The following is an 18,918-nucleotide window of genomic DNA, read 5'->3' as shown; positions in this document are numbered from 1 at the left end:
TGTGTGACATTTTATTCTCTGAGCTACACTATTTTACTACAAAAAACTCCCCCCCCCGCATTTAAGCCCAAATGTTTTGAATATTGCTACAGGACAAAACAAGAAAAAAATGTATTTAAAAAAAAATCCATGAACTTATCTATAAAGTTAGATATAGCAGTTAAGATCATCCATCAGTCTCTACAACAAATTATATTTAAATATTTCTTTTTGGTTTCATACAATTTTATGCTGAAGGTATCTGAGCACACTTCCTCATATGCACAACTGCTTGAAGAATTGGCCACAAATTTTGTAAAAACCAAGTCCTAATGGATGAAGCTAATATCTAAATAAAGAAATCTTTTTTTAAAAGTGTATTAGAGGGAGATTGACAATTAACAAGTTTTTATCAATTGTACTACACTTTTATAATTCAAATTGTGCAACTCAAAACTGTACAGAAAATATTAGTTCTGTGTAGACTTGTGAGGATGAAGAGCTTTGTATATATAAATTCATTTTGTTTGAGAAGATGAAAAGTTAACACAAATACTTGTCTGAAAGCAGAAAAAAAAGTCTACTACAGGTCTTCATCCCCAAGCAGAAATGATCAAGGCTGCTAACTGGCTGCTTTTTATAGAAATATGGATCTCTCTAAAGGTATTTAGAATTAGGAAAAGTTACAAGAGAAAAAAAATGATGTCTTATAAATGATACATTGGGACTTATGTGAAATGTTCTAACTTAATTTAGACTTTTGCTAAACCTGTTAGAAAAACCAGCAAGTCATTACAAGTGCATACTGCTTGAAAAATGGGTAAATAAAAGTTTGGCACTTGCAATATTTAGAACAGCTATTTTCCTCCTAAATACGTTAAGATAATCTTCCAATACATAAATTGCTGAGAACGGTTACAACTAGGAAACAAATATGAAAATTGCAGTTAAATCATGCTAGTCATTCAGTCGTTAAAAGACACCAACTTTATTTCCAGTTTTTAGAAATAAAAACTATAGTCTCCATAATTCCACTAGACCCTGATACTGTTGGAATTCTAGAGGCACCTATTCTTAAGCACAGCCAACACTTTGTATCCATCAGGAATATTTAATACCATTTGTCCATAATGTTGTTACTACGTTATATTTTTTAATCATTACAATACAAGCTAAAATTGCTCCCTGTGGTGATATAGTCTCATTCCAGGATTTCTAATTTTATCGTCTCTGTTCTCTTCCCCCACCTACATGCATCTCTAATTTTATAGTGTGTATGAAAGGCACTTGTAATATTCTATGGAAACAAGTCTGCCTAAATGTCTTACTTCCCCCACCAAAAAAGACAAATCTTATTTAAAAAAAAAAAAAAAACCCTCTGCAATTATAAATCTAGTATTCTTTTTAACTAGGGTGACCCTTCAGACGTGTGTGTTACATTCAACTGGCTAATCAGAAAAGAGTTTTGGACATCAGCGCAATCAAAGCTACATTAATGAATATTTACACCCTAAGGATAAATTTCTATTAAATTCAAAATTTGTTATAAAGACTGTGTAAAAATCAAAACAATCAATGTATGTTCTTTAAGAGAATTTGATAAATTAAAAGGTGCACATTTAAAGAACTATAAAGGCAACCTACCTTCATACAGAGATTAACACGGTATAAAAAATAAATTCAAACAGGTACAATTTATTACCTTGCAGACAGCCTAACGTTGAAGACTGTCACAACTGCAAGTGCTAGGCATAAAAAATTCCATTCTGACAATACTGTATTGATTCACTAAGCCCACTTTTCAGTTTTTAGAAGCTTGCTTCCCTTTCCCAAAACTAATCATATGCCAAAAGCCAGAAAGAAAGTAATTTCAAAAGATTTCTAAATCTATCCATTGGTTTTCAGTAAAAACCTATTTCATATAAAACTTGCAAAGAAACTGTGTCCAATGTTGAATGGACAATGCCAATATCATCGAGAGAAAAAGGAAGTGTATGATCCCTTCTGAAGATCATGCATGAAAGTTCTGGTACAGTTGAGAAGTTAGCAGCTTACATTATGAAATTGTAAAATTTTATATTTACCAGTTCAAATCTCACTCCCGGCTGTCATAATGTGTCACCCATATCACTAAGCAAAGCAGAGTTGTATTACCTTTGTTTTTTGTTATTGGAGAAGGGGGCTGCTCTGTGAACACATCTGGGGAAGGGGATTCTGGGTGGTCAAACTCTTTGTCCATGGTTTCTATAAGACCAGCAATATCTGAATCCTCTGAGCTGTGCCTTGTGTTGCTAGGACATTCGGGATGTGAAGGGCTAAGAAGTGGTGATTGTGACAATGAACTTTCAGTCTGTAGCTCTTGTTGCTGAGGCACTGTTGGTATTGGCTGTTGGGAGTGTTGTTCTAGCAGAGCATGAGAATGCTGCTGGTTTGTTTGTTGGCTCTGCTTCGCCCCCCTGGATCGTCTGCCTACTGCAGGATTCTGAGCTATAGCACTTGAATCCAGGATAAGGGGACCCGCTCTATTAGATGACTGCATGGAAGCTGCCTGTAGGGAAGTCCTGCTACCAACATTTGAATTGTTTTTAGTTTTAACATTTTCAACATCTGTTGAATTTCTATTGCTGTGCAGATGTGCTGTTGGATTGCATTGCTTATGACTTCCTGTGCTGGATCGTGATGAGGAACCACCTGCTCCATAGATTCCTCTGGAGGAACTGTGATTAGAATCCGATCCAAGTGCATTCAAGCTGGAAGAAGATTTAAATACACAATAAGTGTGGTTTAAATACACAGTGGGGCTACGTCTAGACTGGCATGATTTTCCGCAAATGCTTTTAATGGAAAAGTTTTCTGTTAAAAGCATTTGCAGAAAAAAGGTTCTAGATTGGCATGGACGCTTTTCCGCAAAAGCACTTTTTGCGGAAAAGCATCCTTGCCAATCTAGACACGGTTTTGCACAAGAAAGCCCCGATCGCAATTTTCACCATCGGGGCTTTTTTGTGCAAAACAGTTTTCAGCTGTCTACACTGGCCCTTTTGTGCAAAAGCATTTCCGGAAAAGGGCTTTTGCCCGAACGGGAGCAGCATAGTATTTGCGTAAGAAGCACCGATTTCAGACAGTAGGAAGTCAGTGCTTTTGCGCAAAATCAAGCGGCCAGTGTAGACAGCTGGCAAAAACTTGCCAGTCCAGACGCAGCCTAAGTGTTTATTTCTTTACATGAAGAAGAGTAATTAAATCATTTAGTAATCCTAAACTACACAGTTCTTGGCTGCCTATAGACATGCAACACAAAACCCCCCTTAAGGTTCAACTGACAAATCATTAATACATAATATCCACTATCCACTTATTTACATTTGTGGACAAATGACAACAATACCATATAGTACAAGTGGGAAAGAATATTAGGTGTGTTTCCTTTTCAAAAAAAGCTCTCTGGGCTAGTATATTTTTTGTAAAGGTATAGTCAGGGTCCTGGCTCCAGAGAAGCACTTTCCACGTCACAACAATCATAAATAAAAAGATTTCACAGTCTGTTCAAAAGCAACTGTCAGTCCAAATTTGGCCCATGTTTGTCTATTGACTACCCTGCCCCAGCAGAGAGCCCAAAGCAGAAAAAAAATGTGCCCCGGTCTGGTGCGTTGTACTTGTTTGCTTGTTTTTTTTTTTTTAAAACAGGTTCTATGTAAATTCTCATGCTGACTTTTACAAAAAGCTAGAATTCTTTCATCTTCCACACTATTTGGATGGCCTCAAGTTCTTGCTGTATTACCAGTCCCTTTTGTTAGGAGAGTAACTTTGATTAATCTCTTGTACTAGGGAGAAATATTACTTTCCATGGGGTCTTGTCCATATTCATTTGTACTTACTTTCCATCAGATGAAATTCCAACGATTCTCCTGAGATCAAATGGCCTTCCCATATCAAAGGGAGGGTTTGATGCCTCAAAGGACAGGCGCCTCCTGAATGGCTCCCAAATTCCTTGAGCATCTAAATAGGCTGTTCCAATTACCAAGAGAAAAAGTACACTATAGGAAACAAGAAAAAAAAAACCCACATTGGTTTTGTTATTTTAGGAATGACAAGGTTGAATGCTACATGCATTTTCTGCCAACAAATCAAAAACTAAAAGGTTAATAGTACCCCAAAAACAATTTTATATGTTGGTGAAAAGAGCAAAATCCTAGTGTGAGATAACTATTTAACACCTCAATGTACACATATCACTATGGGAGTTACAATTAAAGTGCAAAAAGAAGAGACATTATCCTCAAATGAAAAAAAGCTATGGAAAAAATAAGTTATGCTCTTCTATATGGGGAAAAAGCCTGGATTAGTTCCCTAGGTAGACACACTTATACTGTACTACATGTACTAATAAAGAGGGATGTAAAAATGGTTAAAAGTAACTGTGTATCTTAAAAATCCTAGCAGTTACACATGCTGTGGGCCCTGCAGTAGGCTTACACTGCGGGGCCAGCAGCTGGCTTATAGCATCCCAGCATGATCTACATAGTACAAGCCGGTTCCCAATGTGCATCAGCTCCCGGACCTGCTTCCGGGAAGCTGGCTGCTTCCCCACACGGAGCCCTGATACTGCAGAGCCCTACTAGCTCCCAGCCCCACTCTCAGGGAGCCAGCTGCGCTGTGGGCTCTGCAGTATAAACTTTATACTGAAGAGTTTACAGCATGGGGCAACAACTGGCTCCCTGGGAACAGGGCTGGAAGTTGGGAGCTGGCACAGGTCAGTGACGAGTTTTGCCGTAACTGATGTTTATCAGTTAACTGTTTAAATTCTTACATCCCTACTAATAAGAATGTCCATATGGGAAGTTAGTGCAGAATAACTACTGGACTTTAAATGCACAGCCTCACTTATTTTGCAATAGCTTCCCAAGCTAGACAAGCCCTTAGTTAAATGCCGTGTGTGTGGGGGGGTCCACTAGCTTCTCTGGAACACTACAAAGGAATTTATTTCAAGAGCAGGGACCCTCAACAGAGAGAGTCTTGCCATTGTTCACTGAGTGTTCAAATTTATGTACAGTCTTTCCCAGATAATGATCTCCTGCAGTACGATACAGGGTGAGATGTAGTCTCCCAAATAACTAAGCACAAGGCCAGTAGCACTAAAAGAAAATTATAAAACTTCTGAATTCCACTAAGAAGCAAACAGGAAGCTACTCCAGACTCTAATGTCCAGGAGTTATGCACTTGTGTTCGTGTGTATCACCACATTGTGGAAGAAGTGTAAGTTTCCAGGTGGACTTAGAAGTATCTCTAGCACAGGGGTTGACAAACTTTGGTATGCAGTCCATCAGGGGTAATCCACCAGTGGGCTACAAGATGTTTTATGTTGATGGTCTGCAGGCACAGCCCCTCGCAGCTTCTCACCAATGGCTGGAAATGCTGAATTGCAGTCACTCGGAGCTGTAGAGGGCGGGCCGTGCCTGTAGACAGTCAATGAAAACAAAATGTCTTGCAGATGCCCAGATTATCCTCCTGATAAATTGCATGCCAAAGGTTGACAATTCCATCTCTGGGGGGGATGAGAGATAACGGTTTCTGAAGCAGAAATTAACTTATTTCAGTCACCCTAGCTCTATTCTCCTCCTCCCATATTTTTGACAGCTTCTTGATATTTCCACTGTGTGAAATGAAGTACCAGTTGACAAAAAAAGTTACACAAAGATGCAATAAAAGGGTAAGGAAAACAGATTAATCAAACAGGGAAACCTCTCCAGATCAACACTATTTAAAAGAGTAGAATTCTGGCCTTAGTTACTAATTCCTGTCAAGGCCACAATGGTACCCAGGGGTAGGGGAGAGGAAATGAGGGGAGGAGCATAAGTTAGTATCTGATTTGACACACAGAAAACAGGATAAATATTAATTCTTGGGTAAAAATGTCATGAGCAAATAAAATACTAGATGGATTAAAATACTGTCAGATTTAGTGTGCAGACTAAAAGCACTATTGAAAACAAGCAGGAAATAACCATACATTCATTTCTCCCCCCCCCCTCCCCCCGAGTAAGTGTTTATATAACACACTGTTGCTTGGGTAAAAAAAGGGCTACTATATACTTTGTCTATTTAGATTGTAAGCTCCTCCTGGAATGGACTCACTCACTATGTGTTTGTATGCTGCCTAGAAAAATGGGCCCCAGCGAGGCTGTTATGTGCTACTACAACACAAAATAGTATTAATTTAGGGCAGATGGCAATGAAGAATACCACTTCAACTGGAAATGCACAGAGACTTTAGGGAGGCAGACCAACAACTCAAAATGGAACTAGATCTGGACATTAGGGCTAACATTGCCACTTGTGCAAAAAAATGCCACAGGACATTTAATAACTATGAGTTAAGAAGTGAAGGATTGCATCTCAACTGAAAGGCTGCACACTGTCTTTATCAGCTCCTGCACCATTTAAAGCTAACAAGAGAATTTGCCAAGAAAAAAAAGTGAATTAGTTATGTTATGACCAAATAACCTCTAGTTTATTTGTATATGGTACTTGGGCCTACAGCTTGTCCCCTGGATCCTTCCATGAGGTTAGAGGGCAGGAACATGACAATGTTCCCACATTAGGTACTGGTACTTATATTGTAGTTATAAGCAGGTGGTGAGACAGTGTTTTGTAACTCTGTCTAACAAAATACAGATTGGACCTCCCAAAACTGGGACTCCCTCATCTGGCAACATCTACGGTCCAGCAAGACCACGGGTTTTCCCGGACCAGGGAGTCCTGGATGGGAGCCCCAGTGGCAAGAAGGCTGGCAGTTCAGAGCCTGGTGAGGCTGGGCTGCGACTGGCAACGGAGCCCTGGTAGTGCAGTAGGGGCTGCGGCAGATCTAGTAGCAGGGTCAGGGACATGGCAGTTGCAGCAACCGTGGTAGTAGGGCTGGGGCCAGGGATGTGGTAGCCCTGATAGCGGGGCCAGGGCAGTTCAGGGTGCCGGGGCTGCAGCAGCATGGGGGGAGGGGAGAGGGGAAGTGGCTGCTGGGGCCAGCAGTGGGGAGGGAAGGTGGTATGGGGAGCAGATAGCAGGGGTCCTCCTCTGGTCCGGCAAATTCCCTCATTTGGGACCAGTCAGGTCCCGAGGGTGCTGGACCAGAGTTCCAACCTGTACTACGAAGCATATACAAAATCCCACAGAAAGCTGTACAATTTGAACAGAAAATGTTAGAACTAACAATGACCCCTGTATTATTTACCTAGTGAACAAACTATTAAGCTAAAGTTAAGGTTGCAAGTAGTCAGCAACTATTTAGGGGGAGAAAAACTATGAAGCTGTACTGCTCAAAAGGCGAAGTGTTGGAATGTATGTCAACAAACGATTCCATCATGCTTTAACCTCCTTTATCCATTCCTTCCATTGTTCACAAAACACTGAAAATATGATAAACTTAAAAAATCCAAAAAATAGTCTGGTAGCACTTTAAAGACTAACAAAACATGAAGATGGTATCATGAGCTTTCGTGGGCACAGCCCACTTCTTCAGCCAAACACCTTAGCACGGATCTAAACTAAACTTCAGAGCCAGAATCACTATGAAAGATGGGTTGTAGAGGATATACGATTAGGGCAACTTTTCAGGTTCACATCATCTGGTGAAAGTGTTTCTATGTATACCAAACACTTACAGTACTACAGTATTTTTTATGCTGGGAAACTAATTCAATATTCACTAAAAGGAAAAAAAACTACTTTTTGAAACAGTAATACCATTTGTTGTAACATCCTGGGTAGGTGGGGAGGGAAGTTTTTTTCAGATTTCACAAACTAATATGAAGTAGTGCAGTTCAGCCTACGAAGCGTAATACATTTTCAATTCAAAGGCTAGTAATCTCTTTTATGATGGTAAATTCAATGACATTTTCTGAAAGATTTTGTGCTTTTTTAATCTGGTGTATTCAGAGGCTACTATGTAACCTAAATAACTGATGGTATCCTATTTTAAATGTTTTACATATGACTGAACTATGTCCTTCAGCTTCTCAGAAATTCCATTATTAGTATCATCAGTTGTCTGTCACACAGAGATGGCAGCAGAATTAAATCATTCAAAAGGTATTTGCTGCTAAACTTAAGTAAGTCTTTATCTTTGGGTCATATCTCCTTAATGTGCAGCACTGCCAAAGGGTATCATCTCCAAAAGGAGCCATGTTTAACAACACTGTCTCAGTTCATAACTTAATGTAACTAAACCAGACTTGAATCATCGACAATCATCGGGATTAACACAAGTACAATATTTGATCGTAGCAAAGATGTTCTGGGCAAACACAAACTATTTTATACTAGTTTTGCACAGAAAGTTACAATTCCCAACATCATGGTATTAGCCCAAAATCCATAGTAATCTGCACCTTTTTTCCCCTAACTTCCTTATAATAAAATATTTTACATCAATTATCAATTGCACTGTATGCAAAAGGTATCCTAAATTATACTAAAATCTAAGCATCAGCGCTCTGTATTTTGTATTCATAATTAGACAATTCAATGTACATTATGCGGGTACAAGCAACTCATACCTCATAATTCCTGAGATAATTATGTACAGTGCCAACTCCCAGTTGGGTCTGGGCAGGGCTTCTGCACATGTTGCTAACATATGATATGGCAGGGATGCATTCAATACAAATATAAATTCAGAGCCTCCTGCTGTAATGAACTTCAGTTCACGAATTACTCTGGAAGCAGTGAAATCTGGTGTAAACCTGAAAAAGTAAGTGCACGTTGTTACAACTGTTCATATATTAAGTCTGGCAAAACAAATTAAGTTGTATATAATTTACATTATTCATCCTTTTCATATTTTAAAAAAATAATTGTAACTCCAATGACAAATCTGGGGAGGTTTGCAGAAACTGACTGAATCAGTAAAATGATAATTAGTTTCCCATATGTCCTAGCCAAATAGTATCTATGCATATTATTTGAATAACAAACAATGAAATCAGCCTAGCAAGTATATAAACAGAAAAAAGATATTCAGTAAGAGGGGGAAGATTAAGGCCTAGAAATAAGACCGTATCAGAGGGTAGATTTATCTTGCAGATGAAGCCAACCGGATATAATGCTTGGAATTATAGCTGGATCATTTTTTTTCTTTAAGAAAAAAATCAAACTAAAATTATGTAAAAAATACAAAATTTTAGAGTGATCATAATTAAGCAATGAAACAGATCATCAAAGTGGAAAGTTTGTCACTTCAAGTCAAGATTGAATACAGTAATTCCTCATTTAACACGGTAGATAAGTTTCAGAAAATGATTGTGTTAAGTGAAAACGTGTTACGTGGGGTCAATTTTCCCATTGAAAATAATGGAAAAGGTGGGGGTTGCGTTTCAAGCGCACATGTGCATGCAGCTCCAGCCTGCATTTGTTAGCAACTGGGACTGGGACATAAGGTTGGGGGAGAAAGGGGACTGGGTTATAGCAGGGAGGGGAAGTGTTTGTCTCTGGGGAAGGGAAGGACAGGGGAGGGGGCTTGTGGCGCCTGGGTTTCCCCAGTTGGCCGGTCACCGGCAGCTGCACGAGGCTTACCTTGCCTCTGGAGGTTCACCGCTCGCTGTGCAGTTCCCCAGTGACCCCCTCTGGCTGGATGCCTTGCGTCCAGCCAGAAGGGGTCACCAGGGAACTGCGTGGCGAGCCGCTAATCTCCACCGCTTTGTAAGGAGGCAGACGAAGTTCCGTGCAGCTGCCGTTGACCGGCGAGCTGGGGAAACCCAGCCATCAGCTGCAAGCGCAGGGCGGAGGAGAGGGAATGAAGCATCCGGACAGAGTGGGTCGCTGAGGAACAGCACGGCGAGCGGAAAACCTCTGCCACTTTGCAGGGAAAGCCTCACACAGCTGCCAGCCACCGGCCGGCCCTAGGGGAAATCGTGTTATTGTGGGAACGGGTTGTGTTGTTCGAAAAATGTTCCCCCCAAAAAATCGTGCTATCACAAAAATGTGTTAAGCGGACATGTGTTAACTGAGGAATTACTGTATCGTTCTAGAAAGCTATGCTGTAGCCCCATTGCCAACAACTGAGCTTGATGCAGGTATTACTAGGTGAAATTCTATGGCCTGTGCTAAATGAAGGCCAGACTAACAATTGGACTGTTCCTTTACAGTCTTAAATTCTTTGAATTTTTAAGTAAAGGCTAATCAATTAGTAAGTAATAGAAGTATTAAATACCAGCAGGGCCCAAACAATTTTTGGAGTAGAGGGTCCTTTTTTGTATCCAACTTCTGATTAAAACACCCCCTACCATTTCAGTCACTGCTGCCTACATAAAGCCTCCAGAGTAAAAATGCTATACATTATGATAGGGCCACTCATACAGAAATGGATCCTCTTCAGTACACATTGCAATGAACCAAAAGGACATGTCTATATTCTGTGTTATCCCTAAATGAAGCTGTATAAATAGAGGCATATTACAAAAATTCCAAGTTGGTTTATCACCATCCTGTAAATACAATACTGTACTCAGCTATGAAATCTCATAAGTTCTTGCAAACAGTTCATTTCTTCTCTAAAAGCGGAATCAAGTTTTGCAATCTTTGTACAGAAGAAAATTAAGAAGCTCAAAATTTAATTTTTTTTTTAAAAAGGGGATTTAACCAACTCCAATTTCTTATTGAGTAAAGCTTTTGAATATGCATTTCCTAATGTAAGACTATTCTCATCTATACAAGGAAAATGGCTTCACTCTTCAACAATAATGTACTTACAATATGACAATGTCTTTAGAAGCATTGGCACTTAGTGCAAACTCCTGACAGTTAACAACTTTAAATCCATATCCCTCACAGGTATAGCCACTGATTTCCATGGACTTCACATTAACCTGAAGCTGCCCTGTGTTCTCCACTTTGAACGTTCTTTTCAGTGTGAAATTTGGTTCTTTTAATTTCATTTCTAAAAAAAGGTACAGAACAAAGCATTGAGGATTATGTTAAACCAGCAACAGTACAATAAATGCATTATCTAGAAAAAATGTTGCATAATTCAGTTTCTGCCATCGTCGCTAAGCCCAAAAGCAACACTAGGAAATAGTGTTAGTTAGGAAATAGTGTTAGTTAGGAAATCGTGTGTGGTCAGAAGTCCTGACCTTTGGACAAGATATTGCAACAGAAGTCTCTGCAAATACTGTCTGATGGCTGTTATGTAGAATAGTTGTTGTCCAATTCCATAGCATTCTATTTCCTCATTAAAAACTGGAGAAAGCTAATGAATTGAGACAGTTTATAAACTGTTAATAAACCTGCTCACCCCAAAGTGTGTATCGGTGTATGCTATTGTTCATTACTCTGTCTACTCTGCATGTGTACTCGGCTGTCTGCTTTGCTCTTGTATTAGCAGCATTTAACTGAACTTTGTAAACATTATTTTCAGATAGAGTGTGCAGTTATGATCTGTACTCACATTAAATTCTTTTCTGTCCTGAAAATAAAGCTCATAGATGACTTCAAAGACAACAAAGTCAGCATTTTTAAGAGAAATGTGGCTTTTAAGAGATTACACTGCTAGTGGAAAATGAATACATATTTAGAGGTTAGAACAGAGTTTTCAACACATCACTCAATGAAGAAGGGTTTGTCTAATCATGTACATTTCTTTATGAATAGCCAGACATACCATGGGTATCTAGCAAAGGCTGAGGGCCAGATCTTCTTGACTAGTTCCTGAGACCCAATTCCTCTGGAGATATGGGCATTCAGGGCCATCACAGTCCCTTCTCTCACAAGTAGGCTTCAGAGTGTGGAGCAGTACATGACAGAACATGTCAGATAGTGGGCCTCCCATAAATATTTGCTAGATAAATTAGTTCTTACAGGGAAACAGCCCTGAGCAATCACCCTCTCCTGCACCTCTCACAAACTGTTCAGTTATTGAGGGCTTCTGTCTCCACTCTTTTGCTCTTAAAAACTGAGGTTGTATAGCCTCTAGTATCCATCACTTTAAATTCAAGTAAAACGCTACAATACCTTCATCTGTATGTTTACATTTCTTATTTTTTTTGTCAGTAACAAAATACCTAAGACTTCATGAAAAATAAAAAATTTTGCTCAGAAATATTGTTTGCATATTGAAATTCACACATTTTATGTATTTTTGAGATTCACTTCTTCTAAATCAGCGGTACCCAATTTTTTCCAGATGGGGACCAATTTTGATAATTCAGGAAAACTGGTGACCCAGGGCAATTCAAAAAAATGTGTGAATGCCTCCTTAAGAGCCACCTGGGGAGACACCTGGCAACCTTTTTGAAATGTAATGGCAACCCATATTTGGGTCCCGACCCATAGGTTGGGAAACCCTGATCTAGAAGTTATAAAATAAGAAGGAAAATTATATTTTCTAGTTACTGCAGGTATTGGTAGTTATATACGCTAGAAGTTATGAGATTTTCTGTTCAGTGCAATAGGTCTTCCTAGAATACTCACTTTCTGAACAGTCTTTTAATAATGCTTCAGTGATCTTAAAACGTAAAGAACTTCCTGGCCCAGGAGGCTTGCCTGCAACCCTCAGGCTTTCAGTTGTTCCTTGGCCTTCTACCATTATAGTATCTATTACAGTCAAATTATTTCTGTATAAAGGGAATAGGGAAAGAAGAAACATTTAGCAAAATTATGCACTCTACAGCTGTCGCAAACATGTTCACAAACTGTAACCTTATATCCCAATTTTAGAACAGTTTTACATATATGAGTAAACACTTATTCCCATGCATAATTCTTTGCAGAAACAAAGGTTAAAATAAACTTTGGTAAAGGAACTCATGAATTCCTACATAGACTTTCAAACACTAAACCAATTTAATTAAGCAAGACTATTTTAAGAAATAGTTTTGACAAGTCCCTACTTTCAATACAAAAGTATAGACGAACTCAAAAGAATTTTAACAACTTAATGAAGAAAACATACGAGCAATACATGAATACTGGAAGATATTAACTGAATGCCTTTGACTACTGTAAATCGCAGTGTAACGTATACAAACTAAATCCATCATTCTAAACCCTGGAGATCCTATAGTTAATCTTGAAACAATGGATCAATTTATTATTCACGCATGTTAAAATGAGTAACCTACAGAAATAACTCAAACCCAACTCACAGAGACCTACCATACCTGATGATAATTAATGATGTCACAGTCTTATTAAGAACTGGAGTAAATTTTACTTTGACAGATTTTCGTTCCCCAGGCTTTAAAACTACGTTTAAAACTGAATGTCGAGATAAACCCTCTGCAAATCCTGTAGTGCTCTGCAATGGCTGAACCTTAAGACAATGAAAAATAAAAACCACTTTTTAAAATAGGGAATTTTGTATAGATTCCACTGAATACTTGCAAACTATATTTTCTAAAAAAATTCTCATATCAAAATGTGCTTCCTGATGAAGTTGTTTAAAATACTTGATTTGCCTAAAGTCTTTTAATTCTCTATCAGATCTCAAAGGTAATTTTTTTTTGTTAAATACAAACATTTATTCAGGACAACATCCATCATCGACTTTAAGTTCCCTTCAAGTAAGATACAAATAGTTTTAAATCAAGTAGTTAGGCCTCAGCTGGAGTACTGTGTCCAGTTCTGGGCGCCACATTTCAAGAAAGATGTGGAGAAATTGGAAAGGGTACAGAGAAGAGCGACAAGAATGATTAAAGGTTTAGAGAACATGACCTATGAAGCCAGGCTTCATGAACTGGGCTTGTTTAGTTTGGAAAAAAGAAGATTAAGGGGGGACATGATAGCGGTTTTCAAATATCTAAAAGGGTGTCACAAGGAGGAAGGCGAAAATTTGTTCCTCTTGGTTTCTGAGGACAGGACAAGGAGTAATGGGCTTAAAGTGCAGCAGGGGAGGTTTAGATTGGACATTAGGAAAAAATTCCTAACTGTCAGGGTGGTCAAATATTGGAATAAATTGCCAAGGGAGGTGGTGGAATCTCCCTCTCTGGAGATATTTAAGAACAGGTTAGATAGACATCTGTCAGGGATGGTGTAGACGGAGCTTGGTCCTGCCTTGAGGGCGGGGGGCTGGACTCGATGACCTCTCGAGGTCCCTTCCAGTCCTATTATTCTATGATTCTATGAAGTAGAGTCTGATCAGGCAAAAAGAACAGATTGCAGTTATACTGCCACCCGTTGAAATGCAACATTAGTTATTTAACTTTTAAGCTACCATAGACTTTAATAGAAAAAACAAAAGATCTACAGCATAAAAATTCTACTTTTATTACTAACTTCAAAGTAGTGCAACAAATTCACCATGACAAATGATAGCAATATGACCCACACTACATACACCTGGGTTCTTAAAACCCAGAGACATTCAAGGGTTTGTTTCATGTGCATCTCTAACACTAATATTACAACTTTACAATTATATAGTGCTTCACATCTTTTAAGTGGTATACGATTATTAAATCTTCAACACAATTACAAAGGCAAAAAGGAGAACACAAACCTAAAATGGAAAATTTTCTAAATAGGGCTGTCAAGTGATTAAAAATTTTAATAGTAATTAATCGCATGCAACTCCCCTTTGAAATGCTGTTGCAGAATTTCAACTGGGCAGCGCTGTATGGAGCCCATGATCAGCTGGAGTTCCCCTTTAAGATGCCAAAGCAGCACTTCAAAGGGGCAGTGCATTAGGAGACGGGGATCAGATGGGGACTGATCCCCAGCTCTGCTGTTGCAAAGCCTCTTTGAAGTGCCAGAGCAGCACTTCAAAGAGGCAGCACAGCATTACCGCCTGTGATAAATGCATTGATTTTTTTTTAACGTGTTAATCCTGTCCTGCGTTAATCGCAGGCATTAATGCAGGTCAACTGACAGCCCTATTTCTAAAGTGACTTTTTGCTAATCGTCTTACTGTAAGAAAACACTGGTTTATATAGGAAAGGAAAACAACCAACTAGGTATAGCTTAAACTGACTAACTGGAGAAAAAAATAATATGTATTTATACATTAGATAAGAACAACTGCTTTGGGGGGGGGGGGGGGGAGATCACAAGTACAGTTTTGACTGCCAAAAAGTTCTGAACCAAGAGTGAAGTGATGGATGTCCCACTAGCTGGTATTTAAAACAAGCATCTGAAACTATTCTGTAGGGAATATTTTTAAATCAGTAAGGGAATGAATAAATAAGCCAAGAAGTTATTTTCAATCTTTAAGTCTATGATTACATAAAAGACTCAAAGGGAAAAAAGTTAAATGTGAAGTACAACCAAAAACTTTCAAGAAAACTGTTTTACAATTTCTGTTAACATATCCAACAATCATCAGATGTCATTCATAATTCTGAAGTCTAGGTCTGCACCTTTGTTATACAATATTTGTGTGGCTATATAAAAAGTTTGAATAAAAGTAAGTATTCTGAAATACTCACAGAGTTTCTGGAAACCTGGAATTCTAGTGTTCTTAAATGGAAATTTGTTGGCTTACTCAAATTAAACCTGAAATATAAATATATGCATCTTACTAAACTGTATTACAGTCAGATAGAATATCCAGGTATTAATGAAGTTCATATAACTGACAACAGGCCCTATATAACACTTTAAAATAATTTTTGGATTTCAACACTAACCAAAAGTCTAGGATTTATATTAAGGCAACTGTAAAGAAGACTAAATTTACAAAATGGCCACTCATTTTTCTTATTTTGCTTGGTCTCTCTTGTCCACTCTGTGTTCCAAAGCAGAAAATCTGAAGCATTTGCTTAGCTGATCAGTGCTGCCACAAACTGATGGCTGGCAAAGGAGGTGTACTAAAGTTTCTTTATCTTTTCATTTCCCATTTATACTATAGCTCTGAATTCTCTCTACAACACCACTGTTGTTAACTGCTGTGTTGATGGCATCAAAGCAAAAGGAGTTTAAATATTCCAAACTATACTTACCGCTCTATTAATTTGTCTACAAAAGCTGATGGGTTGGAATACAGAGCTAAGGGAAGGAACTGAACATAGACAGGAACATCTGCAGGGTTTTCTAGAAGAATTTCTTCTTCCTAATACAAACAACAATTTGACATTTACATTAATATTAATAATTAATATAGTGAAACTTTTCCAAACATTAAGACCTATTTAAAACTATGCTGTGTCACTGTTAACACACATACACTTACTGACGAGCTGTTGGTATTGGTAAGCGGGAAACTTAAATGGCGTTGTGAGCTGAGTATGGATGGCCAGGCCAGTTCGGCTGTGATTTTCAATATTACATCCTTCTGGAGATCAGTGTCCACTTCAAACATGGCACTCAATCTGAATTTAAAAAAAAAGAAAAAAGTTATAAAATCCACCATGATCTGACAGTGGAATGTCAATAGCCAAACAGCAACATTTTGTTCACTTTCCATGCATTCTGGAAAATACAAATATTTTGGAATGCACAATTCTCCAGTATATTCTTACTTTTGTAAAAACATTTGTGCTCAGGAGCAGCCTGAGGCCGGCTGCAGCAGCTGGCATCCTAGGCAGGGCGGTGCAATTGGCGCCCCTGCCTGCATGGTCTCGGTGCCCCGTGACATCATCATCGGGCACCCGGACCAGAGGCGACCTAGGCAGCTGCCTAGCTCGCCTAGGCTCACGGGCCGCCCCTGTTTGTGTTTTACCTGTATTTACTTTCTTCAGGTACCAGAATATTCTTGTTACAAAGGTGTTTTATGGCACTTAGACCATAACTAAGGCTCTGAGTACAGTGGTGCTAAAAAGGAGTTGTAAATCAGTTACACCTGAATCTTTTCTTATTTTAATATATATTGTTAAATAGCATAAAAATCCATGAGACGGGATATGAAAAGTTAACGGGAAGCATTAACTGATAAGCATTTGCTTATTGGTTAACCGGTTACACACTAACGTCCCTAAATCAGACCCAAGTGAGCCCTAAAAGTTCAAATCAGAAATCAAGGAAAAAATCTAAAATTCAGGGTGGATAAAAATCAATGATAAAAAATAAAAAATTAGATATTGTATTTTTAATACTAAATTTCTCTCATTTGAAATAGTTACAATTAAATCTCATCACAAACATGCTACACCTACACTTACAGTACAACAAAAATGAATTAATGGCTATAGTCTGTCCAGCCTACTACCAGCTCTTGCTTCTGGAAAATTCTGGGTTCTGAACTTTTTAACAGAGAGAGAAAGATGTTTAATGCAATCACGATTATGGCTACATCTAGACTGCAGGTTCTTTCAGAAGGAGCTTTTCCGGAAGAGATTTTCCTGAAAAACTTCCAAAAAAGAGTATCTATACAGCAAAAGTGCATCAAAAAAGCGATCCGCTTTTTCGAAAGATAGCGTCCACATTGATTGGATGCTATCTCACATAAGGCCACCCAGAACCAGTTCAGGCAGGGCATTAGGTCACCAGTTGCTTCTGAGTGCTGTTGCCTAAGCCTAGCTGAGACACGCACCTAAAGGGATGTTCCTGGAGAGCCATTTTTCTGCTTCTGCTGCGTGCTTGCCTACCTCTCTGAGGCACAGCAAAGCTCCTGAAGTGCGTGCTCTGGTTGCCCAGCTTTTTTGGGCACCACAGCTTTTTTCTTTTTGCCATGGAGCTAGAGATGCCCCCGGGCATGCAATGGCCCCACATGGCCATGCTGCAGTTTCTGCAGCAGTTTGTGCCAGATGCCTTCATAGCCCTGCATGAGCTTGACACCAAGCTCATTCTTGAGACCCTCTCCTTGTGTGTGGGAGCAAGAACTGGACAACTGCACCCCACAGTGGAGAGACTTTTCTCGAGGCTGAACATCAGTTCTGACCTGGTGGGACTGGCTGGTTATGGAGCAGTGCGACAACCAACAGTGGCTCCAAAACTTCCACATACAGAAGGCCATATTTTTGGAGCTGTGTGCCTGGCTTGCCCCTCCCCTCTGATGACACGACACTCACCCTGTGGCCCTTCATCCGCCTGGAGAAGCTCATCACCCCCAAGGCATTCTGGGGATGCAGTCCCTGTCCAGGGAGTGGGGATGGGGTGGGGGAAGAGTCCTGGAAAAGGGGGTTTCTGGGGGGGTTGTGCCGTCCCACCCTCTCACAGCTCTGCTGCTCTGGGGGATGGGGGCGGGTTGGCTCCAGAGGTTTTGGGGAGGGGGGTACCTCCCAAAGGCTCAGGCTCCTTCTCATTCTCTGTTTTGTGTGTTTGTCTCCTTCTGCAGGTTGTGAGGACCATCAACTACATCCTGCTGCACAGGGTCATCCACCTGAGAGACCTGGATCCGATCATCGCAGGATTTGCCTCCCTGGGGTTCCCGAACTGTGGTGGAGCCATAAATGGAACACACATTCCAATCTGCGCACCACAACATCGAACAGCCCAGTATATTAACAAGAAAGGCTACTTCTCAATGGTGCTGCAGGACCTGGTTGACCACTGTGGACAGTTTACTGACATTTTTGTTGGGTCGTCAGGCAGGGCGCACAACACCCATGTATTTCGTAACTCCAGCCTCTCCGGGAAGCTGAGCTCTTTCCGAAAAGTTGTTCTTCCTCGTAGAAAGGAGGTTTACCACTGTTGGAAAAAATCCTATTCTTTCAACTTTTTCTCAAAAGAACATGATTGCAGTGTGGACATAAATGATGTTTTTTCGGAAAAAAACCTCTGCAGTGTAGACATACCCTTATTGAGGCTTAAGTCATGATATTTGAATGCTTAAGGATGGTTGTACTGAGGATACATGTTTGTCTGATGTGGCTACAATTTGATTCCAATTTAAGACGGGATTAGCCATTTAGCCTAACTGCACTAAGGCCTTAAACTTTTCTGTATTTCCACTTCAGTTTTCCTATTGTTCCATTAATGGTTTATTCTCTGGCCTAGCTGCTCAGTGCACAAACCCTCTCTTTAGCTCCAATATCATGCTTATGGAGAATATAGAACTGAAAGAAGTGTGATGAACAGTCAGAC

General features: G+C 39.5%; 1 protein-coding gene across 4 annotated transcripts in view; it reads right to left on the bottom strand.

The window, feature by feature from the left end:
• Window positions 1–18,918, bottom strand: part of TMEM131 (transmembrane protein 131) — a 168,115-nt gene that overhangs the window by 31,138 nt on the left and 118,059 nt on the right. For 3 of the 4 annotated variants that reach the window (XM_075916531.2, XM_075916529.2, XM_025178646.3), the window contains exons 23-31: window positions 16,121–16,265; window positions 15,897–16,006; window positions 15,384–15,450; window positions 13,122–13,273; window positions 12,433–12,575; window positions 10,717–10,903; window positions 8,526–8,711; window positions 3,852–4,010; window positions 2,134–2,729 (exon numbers count right to left, since the gene is read on the bottom strand). In XM_075916531.2, the coding sequence (XP_075772646.1) occupies window positions 2,134–2,729; window positions 3,852–4,010; window positions 8,526–8,711; window positions 10,717–10,903; window positions 12,433–12,575; window positions 13,122–13,273; window positions 15,384–15,450; window positions 15,897–16,006; window positions 16,121–16,265 (1,745 nt within the window). The remainder of the gene's footprint in view (window positions 1–2,133; window positions 2,730–3,851; window positions 4,011–8,525; window positions 8,712–10,716; window positions 10,904–12,432; window positions 12,576–13,121; window positions 13,274–15,383; window positions 15,451–15,896; window positions 16,007–16,120; window positions 16,266–18,918) is intronic. The other variant, XM_075916530.2, reaches the window with a different exon arrangement.

This window comes from Pelodiscus sinensis, chromosome 1, assembly GCF_052426305.1.
Source record: "Pelodiscus sinensis isolate ZL-2025 chromosome 1, ASM5242630v1, whole genome shotgun sequence".
Lineage (NCBI taxonomy): Eukaryota > Metazoa > Chordata > Testudines > Trionychidae > Pelodiscus > Pelodiscus sinensis.
This window is presented reverse-complemented; position numbering and strand designations above follow the sequence as displayed.